This window comes from Ornithodoros turicata, chromosome 6 (assembly GCF_037126465.1).
Source record: "Ornithodoros turicata isolate Travis chromosome 6, ASM3712646v1, whole genome shotgun sequence".
In the NCBI taxonomy this organism is placed as follows: domain Eukaryota; kingdom Metazoa; phylum Arthropoda; class Arachnida; order Ixodida; family Argasidae; genus Ornithodoros; species Ornithodoros turicata.
In genome coordinates this window covers 23,703,409-23,723,127 of record NC_088206.1, presented here as the reverse complement: position 1 = coordinate 23,723,127, position 19,719 = coordinate 23,703,409, and the positions used below count along the sequence as shown (strand labels likewise).

At 42.8% G+C, this 19,719-nt stretch overlaps 1 protein-coding gene across 2 annotated transcripts in view; it reads left to right on the top strand.

Moving 5' to 3' along the window:
* LOC135397743 (uncharacterized) overlaps nt 1-19,719 on the top strand; it is a 186,350-nt gene that overhangs the window by 136,444 nt on the left and 30,187 nt on the right. For both annotated transcript variants that reach the window (XM_064629339.1, XM_064629338.1), the window contains 5 exons: nt 3,291-3,362; nt 6,324-6,439; nt 12,369-12,424; nt 12,610-12,658; nt 13,732-13,799. In XM_064629339.1, the coding sequence (XP_064485409.1) occupies nt 3,291-3,362; nt 6,324-6,439; nt 12,369-12,424; nt 12,610-12,658; nt 13,732-13,799 (361 nt within the window). The remainder of the gene's footprint in view (nt 1-3,290; nt 3,363-6,323; nt 6,440-12,368; nt 12,425-12,609; nt 12,659-13,731; nt 13,800-19,719) is intronic.

Here is a 19,719-nt window from a genome sequence, read left to right as displayed (position 1 = left end):
TCTTCAGGCGAGTACTGTGCTTGTCTTAGGAAAGGTGGGATATTAAAGTGTATACTAGTCGGCCCAGGTAGGTCCGCAATTTTGAACTCTTTGTCCTCTATCACGGAATCATTCTCAGTGTGTTCATGTGCAGAAACCCATTTCTGATAACGCACTCTGTCCGACATGCTGCCTGTGAACTGATGCGACACAAATGCGCGTGACAACACCACTTGGTGCAATCCCTATCAGTCCCTTGAATGTATATGCAGATTGACAGCTGGAGTATGTTCTTGTCTGCAGCACAAATAAACTAGGTGCTTCGAACATCACTTCCATTGCATCAGTTATAACATGTGTAGCTGGGTTGCGCTCTATGAAATGTCATGGCATGCCACGATCAACTGTTTCACGTGACTGCCATAGAGGCAGCTACTCAAGCTGTAGATACATAAAATATAGCCACGATGTTAATGTTCCTTACATATAGCTAGGGTTCCGCGTTTTCGGTATTAATCGAAAAACATACGCCGGGTAAATTTTCCCTCATTCGGTTTTAATCGAAAAACATCGAATACAGGGGAACATTCCAGGAACAATGTCAGATAAATTGCTGGACATGCCCAGCTTAAGATTCCAACATGCCAAGCAGGCTTTCCTTTATTACCCTTCTTTTCTTGGTATTTCCTCTGGTTGGATGACCTGCGACCACACTGAGTGTTCCAGGGTCAATACTTTTGTCCGGGATCGGGTGCGCTGGTCGGAATCTCATTCTTCTGCCATTGTAAATTTGCCCCACCGCGCTTGTGAACCTTTTAGGGACGTGACGTCAAGTAGAATCTCGGTCACCGGCCTTTAGTTGTTTAGTGGAGAGGTTACGACAGTGCAACACCTGCACTTTCCACGTACGGGGGTCCTGTCGTTCCGCGGCACCCGAGATGGGAAGAAAGGGGAAGAGGGCCTCGGACTACGTTTGCGAAAATCAAGATTTTGAACTCTCAGTCAAGGAAGATGTTGTCGTATGCAAGTATTGTCGCGTGACAGATAATGTGGGCTGTGGAAGAGGTGCGGCACGCATATTGGAGCACGTGCAATCGCGGCGCCACGTGAATCTGAAGAATCCTCGTAACGAACAGGGTGAGCAAACTGCTTCCGGTCATTTCTTGCAGCACTTATAGAACTGGTACTCAGGAAACTGGGAATTCGCATTGGTTGTTGTTAAGGCTGCGCTAGACGCGCACAGCACTGATATTGCATTGTAATTGGTATTCGCTGATAATCGTCGGGTAAACAATGTATGCGCAAGGAAAAACATCGAAAAACTCCGATTTTGCGAAAATCAATAAACATCGAAAAACATACGCCGAATCCGCCCAAAAATAAACATTGAAAACGCGGAACCCTACAATAGCTTATGGACACACCAAACAGGTGACGAAGATGTTGGTGGAAGACAGGCAACCTCAGCTTTACGAGCACCAAGAAAAGCTGATTTTCAGGGCCTAGTTTTGGGGATGCCCTCTGGACTCACTAGTATCAGCATCTGATGAACTCTTCTCCGAATTCCAGAGTACAGGGTTTCCTGTGTTGTCATCTGGGTCAAGGTAATTGAGAAGTGCAGAAAAGGTGCCGTAATTTGGCAAAGCAGTATAGAATTGGAAGTCACTACTGTTGGCTTGGAACTTCCCAACACAGAATGGCTTCTTTTCTTGTTCGAGCTTCTTACACTGATCCTTGCATGCTTCGAGCTGGCGGTTGAGTTTCGGTTGTCATATGTCTTTACATGCATCTGACGCTTTAGTTCTACAAGCTCTTCTGTTAATTTATTGATTGTCTTCTCTTTGGTCACTAGAACTTCTTTGATATGTGCAAGCTCTTTCTACATAGCTTGGAGATATCAGTGAGGTGAGGGGCATGTTCTACCAGTTTGCTCCGGTATAGGCGATGTTTTCTGTTTCTGCATTGGTGGCATAGATTTTCTTCTCCGACAGAACAGTATGCTTGATCAGAGGTCGGCGTGCCTTTGCCCTGCAGGTGCCTCTGTGCACATGGATATGTTGAATTGGCATTGCAGATAATAAATTAGATATCTGACTCATGCAGATTGTCATCTTGTTTCTCACCTGAGAGACCGGCAGCAGTGCAGTTTCAACATATAAGTAATTCACTTGCGTCCTTCATTTTTGATGTTTTTTTATTCCGTGTTAGCGCCGCGAAGCAACTGTGGCTATGAGCGGCGTACAGACGTGGAGAGAGGGAAGGGGTGGGGGACAGGGGGTTAGTGTGTGTCCTGGACCGACTTCAGGGGGAACTGTACCGACATTCGTCTGGAAAGTCTTCGGAAAACCCAGGGAAAACCTCAGACAGCACAGCCGGTGACAGCATTCGAACCCGTGTCAACTCCCAGTCTCGGCGTGGAAGGCGATCATCTTAACCACTATGCCATGGGAGCTGGTCATTTTTGATGTGTACTGCTTCACACTGCTTCCTCAGTCAAGAAATTTGTGGGTCTTCGTGCTTACTCTTTGCTCATACCACAGTTATCATTGCACATTGAAATACATTTCACTGTCGTACTTCACATTACGCTTCGGGCACTGCTCATTTCCCTGCACATATAGCCTGCTTGCTTTCCCTTCATTTTGCGAAGGCACATCCTTTTGCTCATAACCTTCCTCATACTGCTCATAATGTAGTTCATAGTGCCCATAACGTTGCTCATACTGCTCAGTGCTTTTGTCATATTGCTCATTTCTTTACACATAGAAAGTTCGATTACTTTTTAACAGGGAAGGCTTTTACGGCTGAGATGAACAACGTACCTCCTTGGAGCGATATGTTGGAGTGCGGATGTAGGCGAAACATGCACATATGTTTTGTTCAATCACGATGTAATATATAATCGTGGCATGCAATAGATAAGGAAAGTAGTGCCTATAGGACAAGTGCCTAGGAAAGAATAAGAGCGTTGATATATGTTGAGGAGTGCGTTGCTGGATAATGAGATAATGTGAGGTGTTTCTACATTGCGTTTTGAATTGTTATTTCCGAATGGGTGAATAAGGTTGAACTTGAGAGTTATGATTCTCTATCACGTGCTCAAGGGCCTCGTTTTGTTGTAGTGTTAGAACAATGGGGCGGAATTCAGTTACAAGCGAATCTGGGCAGCCCCTCTGGGAAAGTGCACTACAGAATTCGTCAAGCTTCCCAGCATAACCTCAGTCTTTCCTACACATTCTGCGCAGCCCACTAGGAATTCGGACATTATAATTAACACAGTAACTACCATAGTTTATCTTTCTCTATTACAGCTTACGGGCAGTATCAGCCTGGCCATCCCCAACGTCATAGTCGACTACGACGTGGCGCAGCTGGACTGTGACGTGAGTCTATTCTATATCTCTATTCTCGCCTTAGTATACCTACCTTCCTTCTGTCTGTTGAAGCCGCTGTTGATCATTTCTCGCGATACTATTTACGCTGACAAACCATTTCGTTGTCGTTGTCTTTGTTATTGGGCTGTGTTATCAACAGATGGATCCCTTTTGGTCCTCCAAAAATCGTACGTCTCTGCTGATGCATATCCTTTTAGGAACAGGATCGTAGAGCGTGTATCCCTTGACATTTTCGCAATATCTAACGAAAGTAGCTTCCTTGCTCTTGGCGCCTAACTTGGACCTGTTGCGGTCGGGGATCCAAGCTCATGTCAGGCACCTGAAAACCCCAAAGTCCCGGACAGACTGTGTCCTTCCCTTGTACATTTCCTCTGAAACTCCTCCGGACAGAACATGCTTACTGCATCTGTACGTACGTAAGCTGCTGTGTTTACTGCCTCCGCCCACTATTCCAGGGGCAGATCAGAGACCTTCAAGAGCGTCCTGGCTGTTTCAACTAACGTTCCGTTCTTCCTTCCCGCTGTTCCATTTTGCGCTGGTGAGTACGGGACCGTCATCTCATGCACTGTTCCATTTTTGGTTGAAGAAATCCTTTAGGTGCTGGTTCGTGAACTCTCCTCCGTTATCCGTTCGTACCCTTCTTACGTTTCTCCCACTCTGAACTTCGGCCTGCTTTATACTCTGTGAGGCTTTCAAGCGCTTCGCTCTTGTGCTAGAGAAAATGTACTGTTACCCGACGGTTGTATAGTCATTGACTACTACAAGAAAAACGACTTCCTCCAATAGACTGGACTAGGAAGCGTCCGCATACGTCGACGTGCAATAACTCAAGTAGTTCACTTTCTGGCTTGTCAACCAACGGCTTGAATGGATCTCTCGAATGTTTTCTATTGATGCACTCGGGGCATTGTTCAGTTACAACCCCCTTAACTTCTGCATTCCTCGAACCATTCCTCTATCTGACATTCGTAGGAGCTCTTGCGTATTCAGATAGCCTATGCGGCGGTGCCATAACATCGTTGGATCCATCCACGCTGTACGAGCTTGATGAATGGGCGAAGTAACTTTGGCATATGACCTGTAAATGCCTCCATCACTGAGAGCATCAAACACAAGTTTTCGATCATAGTAGACCTTGCAATGATAACCGCTGAACATTACGTGCATTTCATTTTCCGTGAGTTTCGATACCGAAAGCAGGTTGTCTCTTCCATCAATGGGACGTAGAGGACGTCTTTTGCTGTGAGTACTATATTCGTTACTCCCCCGGCTTTTACCTCGAATGTGACCTTTCCGACACTTGATATTGGATCGTGTTGCCATCCGCCAACTTAACCGGCCTTTCATTTTGGTCACGAATTTTGACTCAGTAAAGTGCGATAGCCTCTCGTGTGAGTCCACAGACTATCCGTTCCGTGTTGCGTTCCTGCAACTTGACTCCTTCGCCCCGAAGGCGTATGATGTAGATGAACATTCCTCTTGTTCAGCATGAGATGGTGCGTCAGCATGAGCGTCCCGCACTGAAGCCAGCCTTTCGTTGTGTCTTCCCCGGGGCAGCCAATTCTTCTTCCCTGTTCGGTGGATCATCTTCGATGACATCCCAAAAGCCATTTACCTTCAAGTATAGCGTGATCTTGTACCTCCAAATGGGGTAGTTGGTTCCTTCTAACCTTTCGAACGTTTCGAAGACTTCCGCCATTTTGGACGATTAGGAACACCGTCAGAGACATTCATTCAAGGATGCTTAGTGCTGATCCACTCCGTCCTGGGCCCATAACCTTTGTTGCAGATACGCATCAGGTGTAGAAGCTAGCGGTAATAGCACAGCATCGTTCCTTTGTTGAACTACCAGAAACACCTCCGTGCTCAATCTCGTGATAATCAGGAAGTGAACGAACAGCGAGCTTCTCGCGCCTCCTGGTCCTAACTTTATTTTCCTCATATAAACCTGTACCGAAGAAGAAAATGCACAAAGTAATATCTCAACAGCATCAATAGACTATCTTCAGCCGTACACTCATGATTTGCACGGAGGTTGAGCAAGCGTATGCGTAAGCGCTGGTTTCAATGATGAATAATTTTTTGTCAAAGTTGCTTGCTACACCTGTGATACGAACGCCGGAGCTCCATGCATTGCTTTGCTTTTCGAGGGTTATTGACGGCGTCGAACCGACGGTGTATAGTATCCTGCTTGTGATCAATGGCAAAACGAGATAGAGACAGAGGAATGAAAGGCTGGTCATCGGAGTGGCGGTTTACTTTCTAGGGTGAGCAGACATAAGAAGTATAACAACTTCCTGCAGAACTCAGATAGTGTTGCTCTTGCATGTTGAAGATGGACTGGACGCTAAGTGCAGGAGGTGATTAAAAAAACTGAAGAATCTAGAGCCCTTTACGAAAGTTCTCCGCACACGTCTCCTTCAGAACAACTCACTTGGGGGAATAAACCATATGGAGTTTCTTTTCTTCAGCATTAAGCAGATGGTAGCATTCACTTCCTGTTGCTTCCCACGTTTCGATGCTTCACTGGTTTAGTGTCGTGGGTCGTAGGTTTTTGTGTTCGGTTTCGTCCCTGATGCCAGTATGAAATGATTGATGCGAAGGCGATGTGATGTGAAGTGACGAGAAAATAACACAGCTCCCATCAGTTTTTTAAATAGAAATATTCGCGCATTAAAAATGGAAATCATGCAGACGAATCTTTTCACTGATATGGAGAGGAAGCGCTCGGAGAAGAAACACCCAGAATACAAACAGGTAACAAGTTCCTACTCAAGGACTTCGTATACACGCGCCTCGATTTTATCCCGAAATCCCGCGACTGAAACAGTGACCGGGATTCCCAACACTACTGACAGTTTCTTTCACCTGGGTCAAACCATGAGAGTAACGTAAACCTGAGTAACGTGAACGTTATTGACTAATGTCAATGTTAATTTCTCTTTCAAGTCCCAAGTGGATCCGGCAAAGGCCAACCTCACCCTGTACTACTTCAGGGAAGCCGTGTCCGAATCCAACCGGAAGCAATGGAGGGACAAGTTCTACACGACAAATGTAATTTACACGTAAGTCGCATTTTTCTTGCATGTCCCTGTCAAAGTTGACAAGCATGTCTATGCCTCCGACTCATTGCATCTTGAAACGGTTTTTCCCGCAGAGAACCCAATATGCCAAAAAAATTTCCGGGCGAAATCGCTCCACTTTGTGAGAAGCGCGCGCTTCAAGTTTCGTTTCCACACTCCTCCTCTTCCACGCGCATTCTCCTGTAGATCGAGCAACTATGCGGGCTGTGCTGCTGGCCCACGTTACGTCACCAGTGTTGCGCAATGCCAAGCAATGCTCGCCATAGCCATCTGTGAGCGCGGTGGCGCCTGCCAGTCGCACCTACAAGGTATCTGGTCGCGTCTGAGGGCTGAAGCGTTTCTCCTCGTTGCTGGCGTTCGGATAGCACGCTATAATAAACAGCTTTTTGTGTGTGCATCGTATGCACACTTGCGCTGGCAGGTATGACATGTGAGCTGTACTTTTTCGTCGAATGTAATCGTCTTCTGCTTGGCGGCCGTTCACAACAAGGAACGCAAGCACCCACCTTCGTGGCTATGAGGTCTCTACACTCTTAGAAATGAAATTCACCGCATAACACGCTCCTAGCCAACCATAATCTCGAATGATATCGTTATATTCATTGATTGTTGAAAACGGGAGGCGTACGCCTTTTGTGTGACAATTATGAACAGCATAAGTGTCACAAAAAAGGCGTACGCTTGCTGTTTTCAACAAATCAGGGCAGATAACGATATCATTCGATATTATGGTTGGCCAGGAGCGTGCTATGCGGTGAAGTTCATTTTTAAGAGTGTAGCAATCCACCGCAACGTTGTATTGGTTGTATCGCCGTCACCAATGGAAAGTGTCTGATGGTTGCATGGCGTTGCAATTATATTTACGTGTTGGCAATCTGACAACAGAGCCAGTGCGTTGTGAAGTTCGACTGTGATATTTGGAAGCTGTCCCTCTCTGTTGCTCAATTTGTTTGTACAAATTATCCACGTAAAAGACTGGGTGGTCTAAGGCTTTGTTTTGCTTTGTTTCAACTCGTGTTCTTCATTGTCATTACTATTATTATTCAAAGCAGCTTTGCGCTTTAAAGCGGTTCTGAGTTTCTCTGCTACATTTTCTGATTCTCTCTGCTTCGGTCTAGAGACGCGACGGGCTGGCCATATTTCCTTCCGTCAAAGGACTTATTGTGACAAAGGACAAAGGACTGTTAGGCTAAGAATATTCTTCACTCAAGAATTTGTGTTTTATGAGGTATTCAGTGTTGAGCACGTCGTAAATGTGAACAGTTATTACAACAACGATGCGTACAGAAACTCAACTGCAGCGTGTTCTATACATCGTATTTATTTCTGATAACTCTTTGTTGTGTAACACATTTATTGTCCAACCAGGTTTCCAATACTATGTAATACATCCATAATTAACCCCGAGACTCAGGAACACAAACTAACAACTCCAGCTCGCCTGCCTCATTGCCACCTTATACTATGGTGTTACATAAGTTTGAAGTCACCAGTAAAGGTACCTGGAAAGGGGCAAAAGCCCAAGCAATGAAAAAAGAAAGAACGAGAAGTAATTGGTACGATTTCAAAACAAAAAGGACAAAAGCACAGACAAGGACAAAAGATACAAAAAGCAGTTTATTTCAAATAAACTGCTTTTTGGTCTTCTGGCGGAAATCTTCCTTCTTCGTAAAAGAACCGTCCAATTTGCCACCTGGACAGAGAGTCCACAGGTGCGCAGGCTCCACCGAGGATGTGGGCCCAAATGTATACGTGTCAAGGACGAGGACACCAGGCTCAAACAGCTGAAGTGTCGGCATTGAGCACAAATAGTACGATAACTAATATACACAAGAACTGGTAACTGAAACTTCTACATACACGCATTATATGCTACACACGCATAACTTTTATGCATATGCAAGCACAGAATGTATTCTATTTTACACTGCCACACAGCTAATCTAACAACTGTATTGACACCAATGTTATCAGCAAATAAGGGCTGAAGTCACTGCACAGACTTTACAGGATGCCCAGAGCAAGTTGAATTGGTTGAACACGGCAGTACACCACTGATATAGTAATGGTTGGTAAGGTTATTTTTGGTAGTGTAAAACAAAGCACAGAGTTGCAGCAGGAACAAAATCTCCTGACGACATGGTGCATCAAACGTAGGTTCCTTTATTTTAGAGGTGAACTGCAAAGCACTTGCTGCAAAGCACGGTGAAAGTCTTTAGCTGCCATACACTTGGGCCGCCCTGGTTTCAGAGAAGAAAAAGTATGCAACTCCAGTTCCGGTGAATGCAAATGGATGTAATCCACCTGAGTAATAATATAATAAGATAATGATAATAATAAGATAAGGAACAAAAGTCTGCACCTCTTAAAAGCAACCTAGCTTATACAGGTGTCAACAAGAAAATGTCCTCCTCAATATCATAATCAATGTCCTCCTCATATTTGTGCACATGATAAAGTAAACTGAAATCCAATAAAAAAACTTGTGAACAATATACAGAGGCCGAATGGTAACCAAGACAATGCTGCAAAGAGGAATCTGGAAGGAGGCTGCACAGCATTTGCCTCCTCTGAATAGTGGGTTGTAGTGACTATGCTGTCTCACTTCAGGGGTTTCGGATCCGCTGAGGAAGTTACCTATAAACATGAAAGCAGATGAGTGAAGAGAAAGGAACGGATACATATGTTCAATATATTACGTAAATCTTCTGTTAAAGTATGGTCTCTAAGATCAGGCTAAGCGAAGTCTATTTTTTTTTATCATCAGTGGACCACCTGAGTTCAGTGACTAGGTTCAGTAACTTCTATTTAATTTTTTTTACTCTCTCTCTCTCTCTCTCTCTCCCTCGCTCTTGTGTGTCGTAAGCGGCCGTAAGGTGCCAAGCCGCGCAGATGAGAATTAACCCATTTACGCAATACTGAAATCTGTGATAGCATTTGGACCACACGGACTGAGAGATCCTTGTTAGCTCCAATAACGAAAAATTCTCACACTTTTGCGCGCCGTTTAGGTGGACATTCTTTCCCCGGTGTGGACAGGTATTGTGATGGCCCTACACCTTGTTTCAAATGACACTGAGCTCGGTATCCAGTATGTTGAAGAGATTCAACGTCCCCTTCGTAATGGCAAGCATGGAAATGTTCGCTACAAACACGAGCAGTCGATGGCACCGAACCGTCTTTCCATTCCGGCGGTCCGATTGCTTCGTGCCATCAAAAATTGTGCATCTCGTCACTGGGAAGCATATGACATTGGATGCACCGCGAATATTGCTGTGGATTAGGGCAACCAACAACCCAACATCGTCTCGGCATGTCGGCGAGAACCACAGGATGAGACTGCGATGGACTGCGACCATGGCGCGGAAGCTGGCGTCATGGAGATTTCCGCTCCCCATGAACGCATACGCGGAATCCTACGGCGCATGCTCCGGCGGGACCACGTCACGTCATGATGACGTGTCTCGGACCCGGCCGTGGTCGCGTCAAGTTGCTCGCTGTGTCTCCGCGCGGCAGCTCGCCCCGGCGCGGCGCCAGCTGTACTCCCTTCGCCGCTCCGTTTAAATTCGCTCCCAAGAATACTCCTCACAGTACGAAGGTAAAATTTTGATTCTGGATTCAGAAAAATTCAATTCAATTCAATATTTATTTTCCTTTCGGTTGGAAGGGGAAGCAAAAAGCCAAGGAGGCTTGACTAAGGCTCCCCTCCCAATGTACACCGTATAAATACAAAATAACAAGGCAACAAAATTAAATACCATGAGGATAAATTGATTAGTCCATGTTTAGAATGAAGATAGTGAGGTTCTTTTTTGTCATTAATAAAGGATCCGGTGTAATTCTAACATATTGATTCAAAATTGAAGCGGACGTATATTGTAGTGATTGTTTGCCGTAGTTCGTTCTACACAAATGTGTACACCACTGCTCATTACGAAATGAATAATTAGACACTCGTGTATTTAAATTACATAATTTTAAGAAGCTTACGTTATTATTACGTGTACATGCTGAGTGCATCAGTGTTAATCTGTACTTATAGAAGTTGGATATGGGAATGACACTAATATGATTTGAATAAATCTACATTACGTAAAGAAGACCCGATGCCAACAACCACTCTCAGGGCTCTCTTTTGTACCGCTTGCATTTCATTTACATTTTCGGTAGTAGTTGTACCCCAAACTAGGAAGCAATAGTTATATCTCGAAAAAAAAAATGAATTATATATATGGAATTTTACGTTTTCTGGTAAGAAAGTACGATACCTGCTTAATATTCCATTTACGCCGGCTAGTTTCTTTCTAGTGTATTTTACGTGCATGTTCCAAGACAAATTGTCTGAAAATATCACTCCAAAAGTTTTAAAGGAATATACTGTCTCGAGCTCTTTATTATCATAGTAGAGCGTAACATTTTCACTAACAACTTTATTCTTAGGGCGAAAAAGCATAGTTTTTGTTTTGGTTGTATTGATACGGTAATGAATTACAATCCGATCACTTTTTGAAATTCTGCTACAGCTGGTTAACCTTTCAGTGACTTTCATCTTTCATCTGCAACGCGTTATTTGCTAATGTTTCAATTTCTGTTATTGATTGCCCGGAAAAAAGTAACGTTGTATCGTCTGCGTATATAATAATATCCAACCTGGAAGCGCCATTAATTATTGGAAGAATGTTGACTATGTCATTAATTAATATATTAAAAAGTAAAGGGTCTAAAATGTTGCCTCGTCGAACCCCTGATTTGCCCCTTCCAACTTTATACGGGATGTTATTTATTACAACTGCCTGCTCACGCAAGCTTAGGTAGGATTCTATTAGATTTAGTGGAATACTACGAATGCTGTACCAATCTAATTTTTTGACCAACACATTATGATTCATGCAGTCAAATGCTTTTCGGAAATCTACAAAGACACCTACACTCTAAGAAAAAAAGGTAGATTTTCCAATCCAAGGTTGTAGAACGACAGTATTTCTACCATTTCGGACCAGTCCACGCGCGCCTTCTGCTCCGCGGGTATAAGCGGCGGCATCCCTTTCCCTTGCTCTTCTCTCTCACGTTTGCTCAGAGAAAAAAGGGTAGAATTTCCTACCCAAGTTGGTAGGACGACAGTGTCTACTCTGTAGTTTGCTTCTACGCTGCAGTAATACCCAAAAGGTTAAATTGGTTTGAGTAGAAATGTGGTTGCAATACAGCTCTACCGAGACGGGTCGAACATTCTACCTTTTTTCATTAGAGTGTAGGGTTAGGCTCTTTGTCTCAAAATTTTTAATGATTATCTCTTTTCGTTTCAGTAAGGCTATTTCTGTTTATTTATTTCTCCGGAAGCCATATTGAAGTGATTAACTATTACATTATGTCTGTCTAGAAATTTTGTCAAGCGAACGTATATTATTTTCTTCAGGCCTTTAGAAAAAAACTGTGAGGATTGATATTGGACGGTGATTATTGATAATTCATTCTTATCGCCACTTTTATGAATTATTGAAACTGAATTTTTTTCTTATTATTGAATTATTGAAAAATGTTAAAAATGTTAAATTATGGAAAATGTTTCCTTTTTTATGAAAACGAGAAAAAAATCATTTCATAGTCCATTTAACCACTAAGTAGAGGTATCGGTCGTGTGACCTCTACGATATTTATTATTGCAAAATGTTAAAAATGTTGAATTATTGAAAAGCTTTTGAAAATGTTTTCTTTCTGATGAAAACGAGAAAAAAATCATTCTATAGTCCCTTTAACCACTAAGTAGAGGTATCGGGCGTGTAACCTCTACGTCTGTATAGAGGTTATATGCCGCTAAAACTTACAGCAAATGGTACCGAGTGTAAGGAGCTCGTACACTGAACATAGATGTGCAAGATATATGCTTCACACCCTTTGTTGCTCCTTCTTGCAGACCGCCTGTGGAAAGCAACTTCGTGTTTGACGTTTCTTTCGAGGGGAAGGATGTTTGTAAGTGCCATTAACTGAAGAATTAGGTAAAAGAAATAGTCTGCAAGAACAATGAAGAGGGGGGGGGCACCTCTTGCAGTTCGGGACGAAGAATTATTCTTTCTACAGTTACGCCACGAATCATTTGAATTAAAAAAAAAAAAACGATCAGCGGAAATCTTCATGCAGCGCACTTTGTCTTTCAGTCATACCGTTGACGTACCTGTTAAACATGATCAAGTACCCGGACATGAAGTAAGTAGCATTGTTATCTATAAAGACATTGGCGTTTTACATCAGAGTATTCTTGGATTATTCGTGATTTCAGTACGAGGGATGTCCACGTGGACACAAAATAACATGAAACCTCCAAAAGTCTCCGTTAAAAAAAACACATTGACAGAAATCCAGATGTGTGTAAAGGTTCTGATGCATACTGGGACCCAGTTATTCACTCACTTATGGTAGCATGAATAAAGGGACTGAATGTTAATCCCTATTAACAGGAACGTTCATGCATGGAAGAGAATATACACAGAGCTTGGAAGACGTTTACACCTATGCGTGGATTCAGAAGAATGGTCAGGATGTCCTGAGCCCCTTTTCGATTTCCCTCTTCACACATGCTTCTATTGACCCTAGGTGGTGTATATTGCATGCTGACCCACATGCTTTACACTAACCCACATGCACGTGTCTAAACAGTCAAAGCGAGCAATACCACCGATCCCGGTGCACGTACTATGCGATTGTGTTTAATGATGCCCCGTGCTACAGCCTAGCCATGTGAGTCAGCTAAAATCAGTTTTGAGGTTAACCATGCAGTTGCACAAACCTTACATATTTTAGATGGTTCTTAAGATCGCCCTTGTGGAGCTGTACATGAGTGTGTTCGGCGTTGCGGTACATGGTTTGGAAGTGAGGCTGTACCTGGCGTTCAACAGGTTGATCTTAGGATGTCATCTAGCCTCCTAAGGTGCCGACCTACGCTGTCCTTTTGTGTCCACGACGTTTATGTGAAGAACAACTGCCCATTATGTCTTTATTACGACGTCTTGTTCTTTTAGATATGTTCTCAAAACAAAACAAGACGGTTTGAGAGCATTTGTTTAACTTACACACACACACATAAAAAAACTTTGTGCTGCGGGCTACACTTCTGCATGTTTACTGAAACCTTTTCAGCCTACTGTACGAAAGTAATAGATGCTCTCAACCGTCTTGTTGTTCCTCTTTTTTTTCTTTTTTTTAGCGCTTTCGTCGACAACTTGACATTGCTATGCATGCGTTTTAGTTAGGTAGGTAAATAGCTTTCCTCTTGTCTTTAGGACAGTCTTTTTGTGGATGTCGCTGCCGGACGTCTTGAGATCTCTTGTGAGGGAGTTATACCGCATGCGTGAGTACGAACATCTCTTAATCATAAACTACATGACACGGAAACCGGACCAATTGTTTCCGAGTCGAAATCTCCACCGAACCTTTTTCGGCGACCTGAGTTCCGTGTTGAATTCGGTCGGATCTGGCGATGCCAGGTTCCTGTTCCGATATCTGAATTGTGATAAACCGAAGAAGTAGCGAGCATCCAATAGCTGAAGGAGAATAGCGGAAGCTAGAAGGGGAACCATAGCAAGTTACAGTGGCAAACGGGTCAGTAGTACTATTAGGGTGAGAAACTACGGCAATGAAAATCGCCGGCTCCCCCGCCAGAGCAGCGCCACCGTCGCGCCGACTTTTTTTCGCGATTTTTTCTCGTGCGCGGCAGGCGGCGCTCGGGTGGAGGGCTGCTGCGGTGGGCGGCGCGTGTCCGGAGAGCTGCTCGCGCATTTAACCCTCTACATTTTACAGCCTGGGCCAACTTCTTTCGTCACTTTTTCGCCTGGGCCGACTTCATTCGTATTTTTACCCGCTACAACAGGTGTGCAGTAGGCAATTTACATGCATGCATAGACATGCAAAGGATAGCCATACACAAAAGTACAAGTGAAAATATATTTATTCAAGTCATTAAGTTACAGTGGCAAACGGGTCAGTAGTACTATTAGGGTGAGAAACTACGGCAATGAGAAACGCCGGCTCCCCGCCTGGGCAGCGCCACCGTCGCGTCGACTTTTTTCGCGATTTTTTCCCGTGCGCGGCAGGCGGCGCTCGGGTGGGGGGCTGCTCGTGCGTTTAACCCTCGTAAATTTTTCAGCCTGGGCCGACTTCATTCGTATTTTTACCCGCTGCAACAGCTACGCAGAAGGCGATTTACATGCATGCATAGACATGCAAAGGATAGCCATACACAAAAGTGCAAGTGAAAATATATTTATTGAAGTCATTAGTGTCGGGAATTATGTTATGACTCTGTGTGAAGGAGAAAAACCCAGCCAAAAAATATGATGCAGAAGAAACACAATACGATACACATAACAAAGGTTATACTTATTACAGGCATGATGCAATAGCATTGAAGGGGTATCACACATCATACACAATATTTTTATTAGTGACAATCACGCAAGTTTTCAATTAAGCAGAAGGGGTAGCACATTTTAATCAAAGATGATATTTTTAATCAATACGATTACAATTAAAATTAAAAGTTTTAGTATAAAAAGTAACATTATTATACGTGAGCACCATAGCAGAGTTTTAATTACAAAGTTCTGACTTCAAGCACAACAGCTAATATTCCAATATGGCACAATTAATCAGATTATTATGAAGTTATCGGTGGAGTTGGCGGAGGGCCTTCGTTTACTGTCGGGCATTTTTCAGCCTGGGCCGACTTCTCTCACGAATTTTTTTTTCCAGCACGCGGTGGGTGGTGCGCGGGTGAGGGGCTGTCCGGGAGCTTACCAACAGTCCGAAGGGCCGGGCGTGCCCTTATCGTCGTGTATTTTTCACCCTGGGCCGACTTCTCTGGCGATTTTTCCCCCTAGGCCGACTTCGTTCGCAATTTTTTCAGGTGGTGTGTGAGTGGTTTACATGTAAGTAGGGGCATGCACACTGACAACACCTGGGCCGAATTCATTCACATTTTTCACCCTGGGTCGACTTCATTCGGAATTTTTTCAGATGGGGCGTGAGTGGTTTACATGCAAGTATGTACACGCGGGTGAGGGGCTGTCCGAGTGCCTACCAGCGAGCCGGAGGGCTGCGCGTGCCCTTATCGTTCTGTATTTTTTCACCTGGGCCGACTTCGTTCGCAATTTTTTCAGGCGGCGCGTGAGTGGTTTACATGCAAGTAGGGACATGCACGCTGTCATCCCTGCCAGGCGATGATACCGTCACACCTGGGCCAACTTCTTTGACAATTTTTCTGTCTGGGCTGACTTCTTTCATAAATTTTTTCAAGGGGTGCGGTAGGCGGTTTACACGCAAGTAGGGGCATGCACACTGACAACACCTGGGCCGACTTCATTCGTAATTTTTTCCGATACAACAGTGTCGCGGTGGTCGGTTTACATGCAAGTAGGAACATGCACACCAGCAACCCCACCAATCGATGGTGCCGTCACACCTGGGCCGACTTCACTCACGATTTTCAGCCTGGGCCGACTTCATTCGTAATCTTCTTCCGATACAACAGCTGCGCGGTGGACGTTTTCCATGCCAGAGGATAGCCATACACAAAAGTACGAGATTAAATATATATCAAATCAAGTCAGTAGTGGCAGGAATTATGTTATGATTCTGTGAGAATAAGAAAAACCCAACCAAAAACATGAAGCGGAAGTAACACAGTACACATAATAAAGAATACGGGAAGCTAAGTTGCGAGAAAAACTCAACAAAAAAGAAAGAAAGCAGAAGAAACGCAATACACATAATAAAGAATATGGGAAGCTAAGTGGAATATTCCAACATGACACAATTAATCAATTTCTTATGATGTGAATAGCACACATGCAAGGAAATAACGAGAAACACGATCAACAGCTAATAGAGAGCCAAGCCCATGCATCATCCAAACAAGAGATATATACAAGAAAATAATTCAAAAACAATCTATCAAAACGAGAAACATGACGATTTTAATACAGTGACTGGCAGCAGAGCTAACACTGAATTGCAGAGAAACACTTTGAACGGCGCATCATCCACACGCACACAATAGAATACTTGCAAAGAAAGAATGAGAAACACGATCAACAGCTAATAGAGAGCCAAAACAATGCACCGTCGAACATGTAAACAAGAGGTACACAAAGGAAAAATAATTTAAAACAATCTATCAAAATGATAAACATGCACGGACTTAACACTGAAGAGCAGAGAAACACTCTAAATGGCGCATCTGCCAACGTGTAAACAACAGACACATACAGGAAAATAATATCGAAACAAACTATCAAACAACAAACAGTACAAATTTAATAAATTGAAATTGAAGTAATCTATCTTTTGAACTATCATAAAATCATCCTTGCGACCTATTGTAATGAAATGCAAATTATTGTAAAAGCTTTCTACAGCGGAAATCAGCGCACACAGCTCAAATATACATTCCCAACTAGTAGAATATTTTTATTAATATCAATCGAGTGATCATCTGAAACAAAGTGAAAAGCAGTAATTAATTTAGGCAAACATTCTTCGTAACCACGCAGCGCGCTAATATACATCACAGAAACACGTCTTTTTCATTCAGACCCACAAGTGGAAACGAAGTGAGAGAGGGAAGGCCGCATCATTGCAAGAACTGGTAGAAGAAAATAAATGTATAAAGGCTCTAGTGGAACATATCACGTCATAAGATTTTTAAAATGTATTTTCCATTCCAACCGTTAGGTGTAATTTCAACAAATCCGTAATGAATCGCGCAATATAGACTGTTTGTATATGATAATTTGATCTGATTGCTTTCTTGATTAATGCAATGCCCATTGCAATGATTACAATTACATCTGGTCTAGTGTATTTCAATTCTTCATTAGCAAACCCCAAAAAACTCCACCATCAATCCCAGCACCCCTTCCGATGTTGATATACAAATATTTTTATAACTATTGGAGATTCGGCATACAAATACTTGCACCTTCAATTCCGCAATTTGAACCATATCTCCGAATACGACCATGCTTAAGACGTATTGAAATGCTGTGATAATAGAATCATTTCGCTGCTCTTCTTTTTTCGAAGCAGCTTTTTATCATGTCCTCCCATGACCTATGGTAGCGAGTACAAAATCAGTCCATCTCTTCAATGTAGAGCAAATGCCTGTTCTGTTTTCGAGTGTGCCTCTACACTTAATTAAAAGCATATCTATACTCATTTAGCATATCTATAGCATATCTCATAAGCATATCTATACTATTCTGTGTGCGTTGATTTCCGCTGTAGAAAGCTTTACAACAATTTGCATTTCAGACGAGTTGTTTGTTTGTGGCTTCTGCGTGTAGAAATTACTGTTGCAAAGTTATCATAAAAACTATGTAATTAAATTTATTTCTCGTTTTCGAATTAGTATAGTTTCTATCACTGAATAAACTTCACTTTCACTCGATTCATATTTTGTGAGTTGAGAATAATGTATGCATGATAGTTGTGTCTGATCTGAAATACATTAAATGCAACGTTTCTCGTTTTGATTGAGTATTGTTTCCATCGTTAATATTTCTCGTTTGCTTAGATAATATTTCTTTAAAACCAGTTTGCACTGACATGGAAGTTTGTTCTTAGATTTTTTTGGCGTGCTATTGTTTGTTTTTGTTTGAATTCTTATTGTCTTCTTGAGAATCGAATAACTCTAACGTCTATTTGCGATAGTTGATAAATAAAAAATTTTGCCTCTGTACACCAGTCCTAAGGATATTTCCGTTTGGATGAAAGAATGTGAAAGAGAGAGAGAGAGTTCCCACCCCAAACAACAGATTGACAAAGGACGTTCGGTTTCCTCGCTTTGGGCTGTATAGAGGGAGAGAGAGAGAGAGAGACTGACCTCCACCGGGCTCAAGTAGCAAAGATTGGCTGTACTGTGTAAAGCTTGGCTGTACTGCGTGTGTTGGATACCTCTGGCAACGTAATGTTCATAGTGCCTGAGTATAGGACGAAAATTCTATATTGTTCGACTAGATTAGGTCGCAAGGATGATTTTATGATAGTTCAAAAGATAGATTACTTCCATTTCAATTTATTAAATTTGTAATGTTTGTTGTTTGATAGTTTGTTTCGATATTATTTTCCTGCATGTGTCTGTTGTTTACACGTTGGCAGATGCGCCGTGCATGTTTATCGTTTTGATAGATTGTTTTAAATTATTTTTCTTGTTTACGTGTTCGATGGTGCATTGTTTTGGCTCTCTATTAGCTGTTGATTATGTTTCTCATTATTTCCTTGCATGTATCTATTGTTTACGTGTGGATGATGCACCATTCAAAGTGTTTCTCTGCTATTCAGCGTTAGCTCTGTGCTGGTCACTGTATTAAAATCGTCATGTTTCTCGTTTCTTGTTTGGATGATGCATAGTCTTGGCTCTCTATTAGCTGTTGATAATGTTTCTCGTTATTTAATACTTTATTGAAAAAGGTGCCTGCAAACTACAGCGCCTATGCAGCAGTGCACCAAGTCACCTACAGCAAGTCACAGCTTGAGGTAATAGAGGGCCTCCTGTCTAAAATGACTAAAAGATGAGTGAAATAGGTCAACATGACCTGACACACAATTAAAAGACGTCTGGATACGTCGCGTGAGCGACTGACGAGCTGCAGTATCATCCACATAAAACAGGGACATATTTCGGACGATGCGAGTCGGGGTGTGAAAATTCAGCAAGCTGATTACAGATGTCGTATCTAAAATATTATGAACACATTTATACAAAAATGTGTAATCGCGGCTAATTCTGCGATCGGTCAAAAAGGATGGAGACAGAGAGAATAAACTTTTAGAAGGAAATCTCCATGAAGCAATCTTCACATATCGCCTAAGAACGGGCTATAAACGCGCGACATTGGTCCTACCAATACAGTTCCATGCTACTGATCCAAACTCACGAGCTGCCTTGATTTCCACGATTTCCTTGCATGTGTGCTATTCACATAATAAGAAATTGATTAATTGTGTCGTGTTGGAATATTCAACTTAGCTTCCCATATTCTTTATTATGTGTATTGCGTTTCTTCTACTTTCTTTTTTTTCTTTTGTTGAGTTTTTCTCCCAAGTTAGCTTCCCGTATTCTTTAGCAGCAGCCCTCCACCCGCCCAGCCTGCCGCGCACGGGCAAAAATCGCGAAAAAAAAGTCGGGGCGGGGGTGCCGGCGTTCCTCATTGCCGTAGTTTCTCACCCTAATAGTACTACTCGGGTCGACTGTTGCCGTGTCTGTGTCTTCG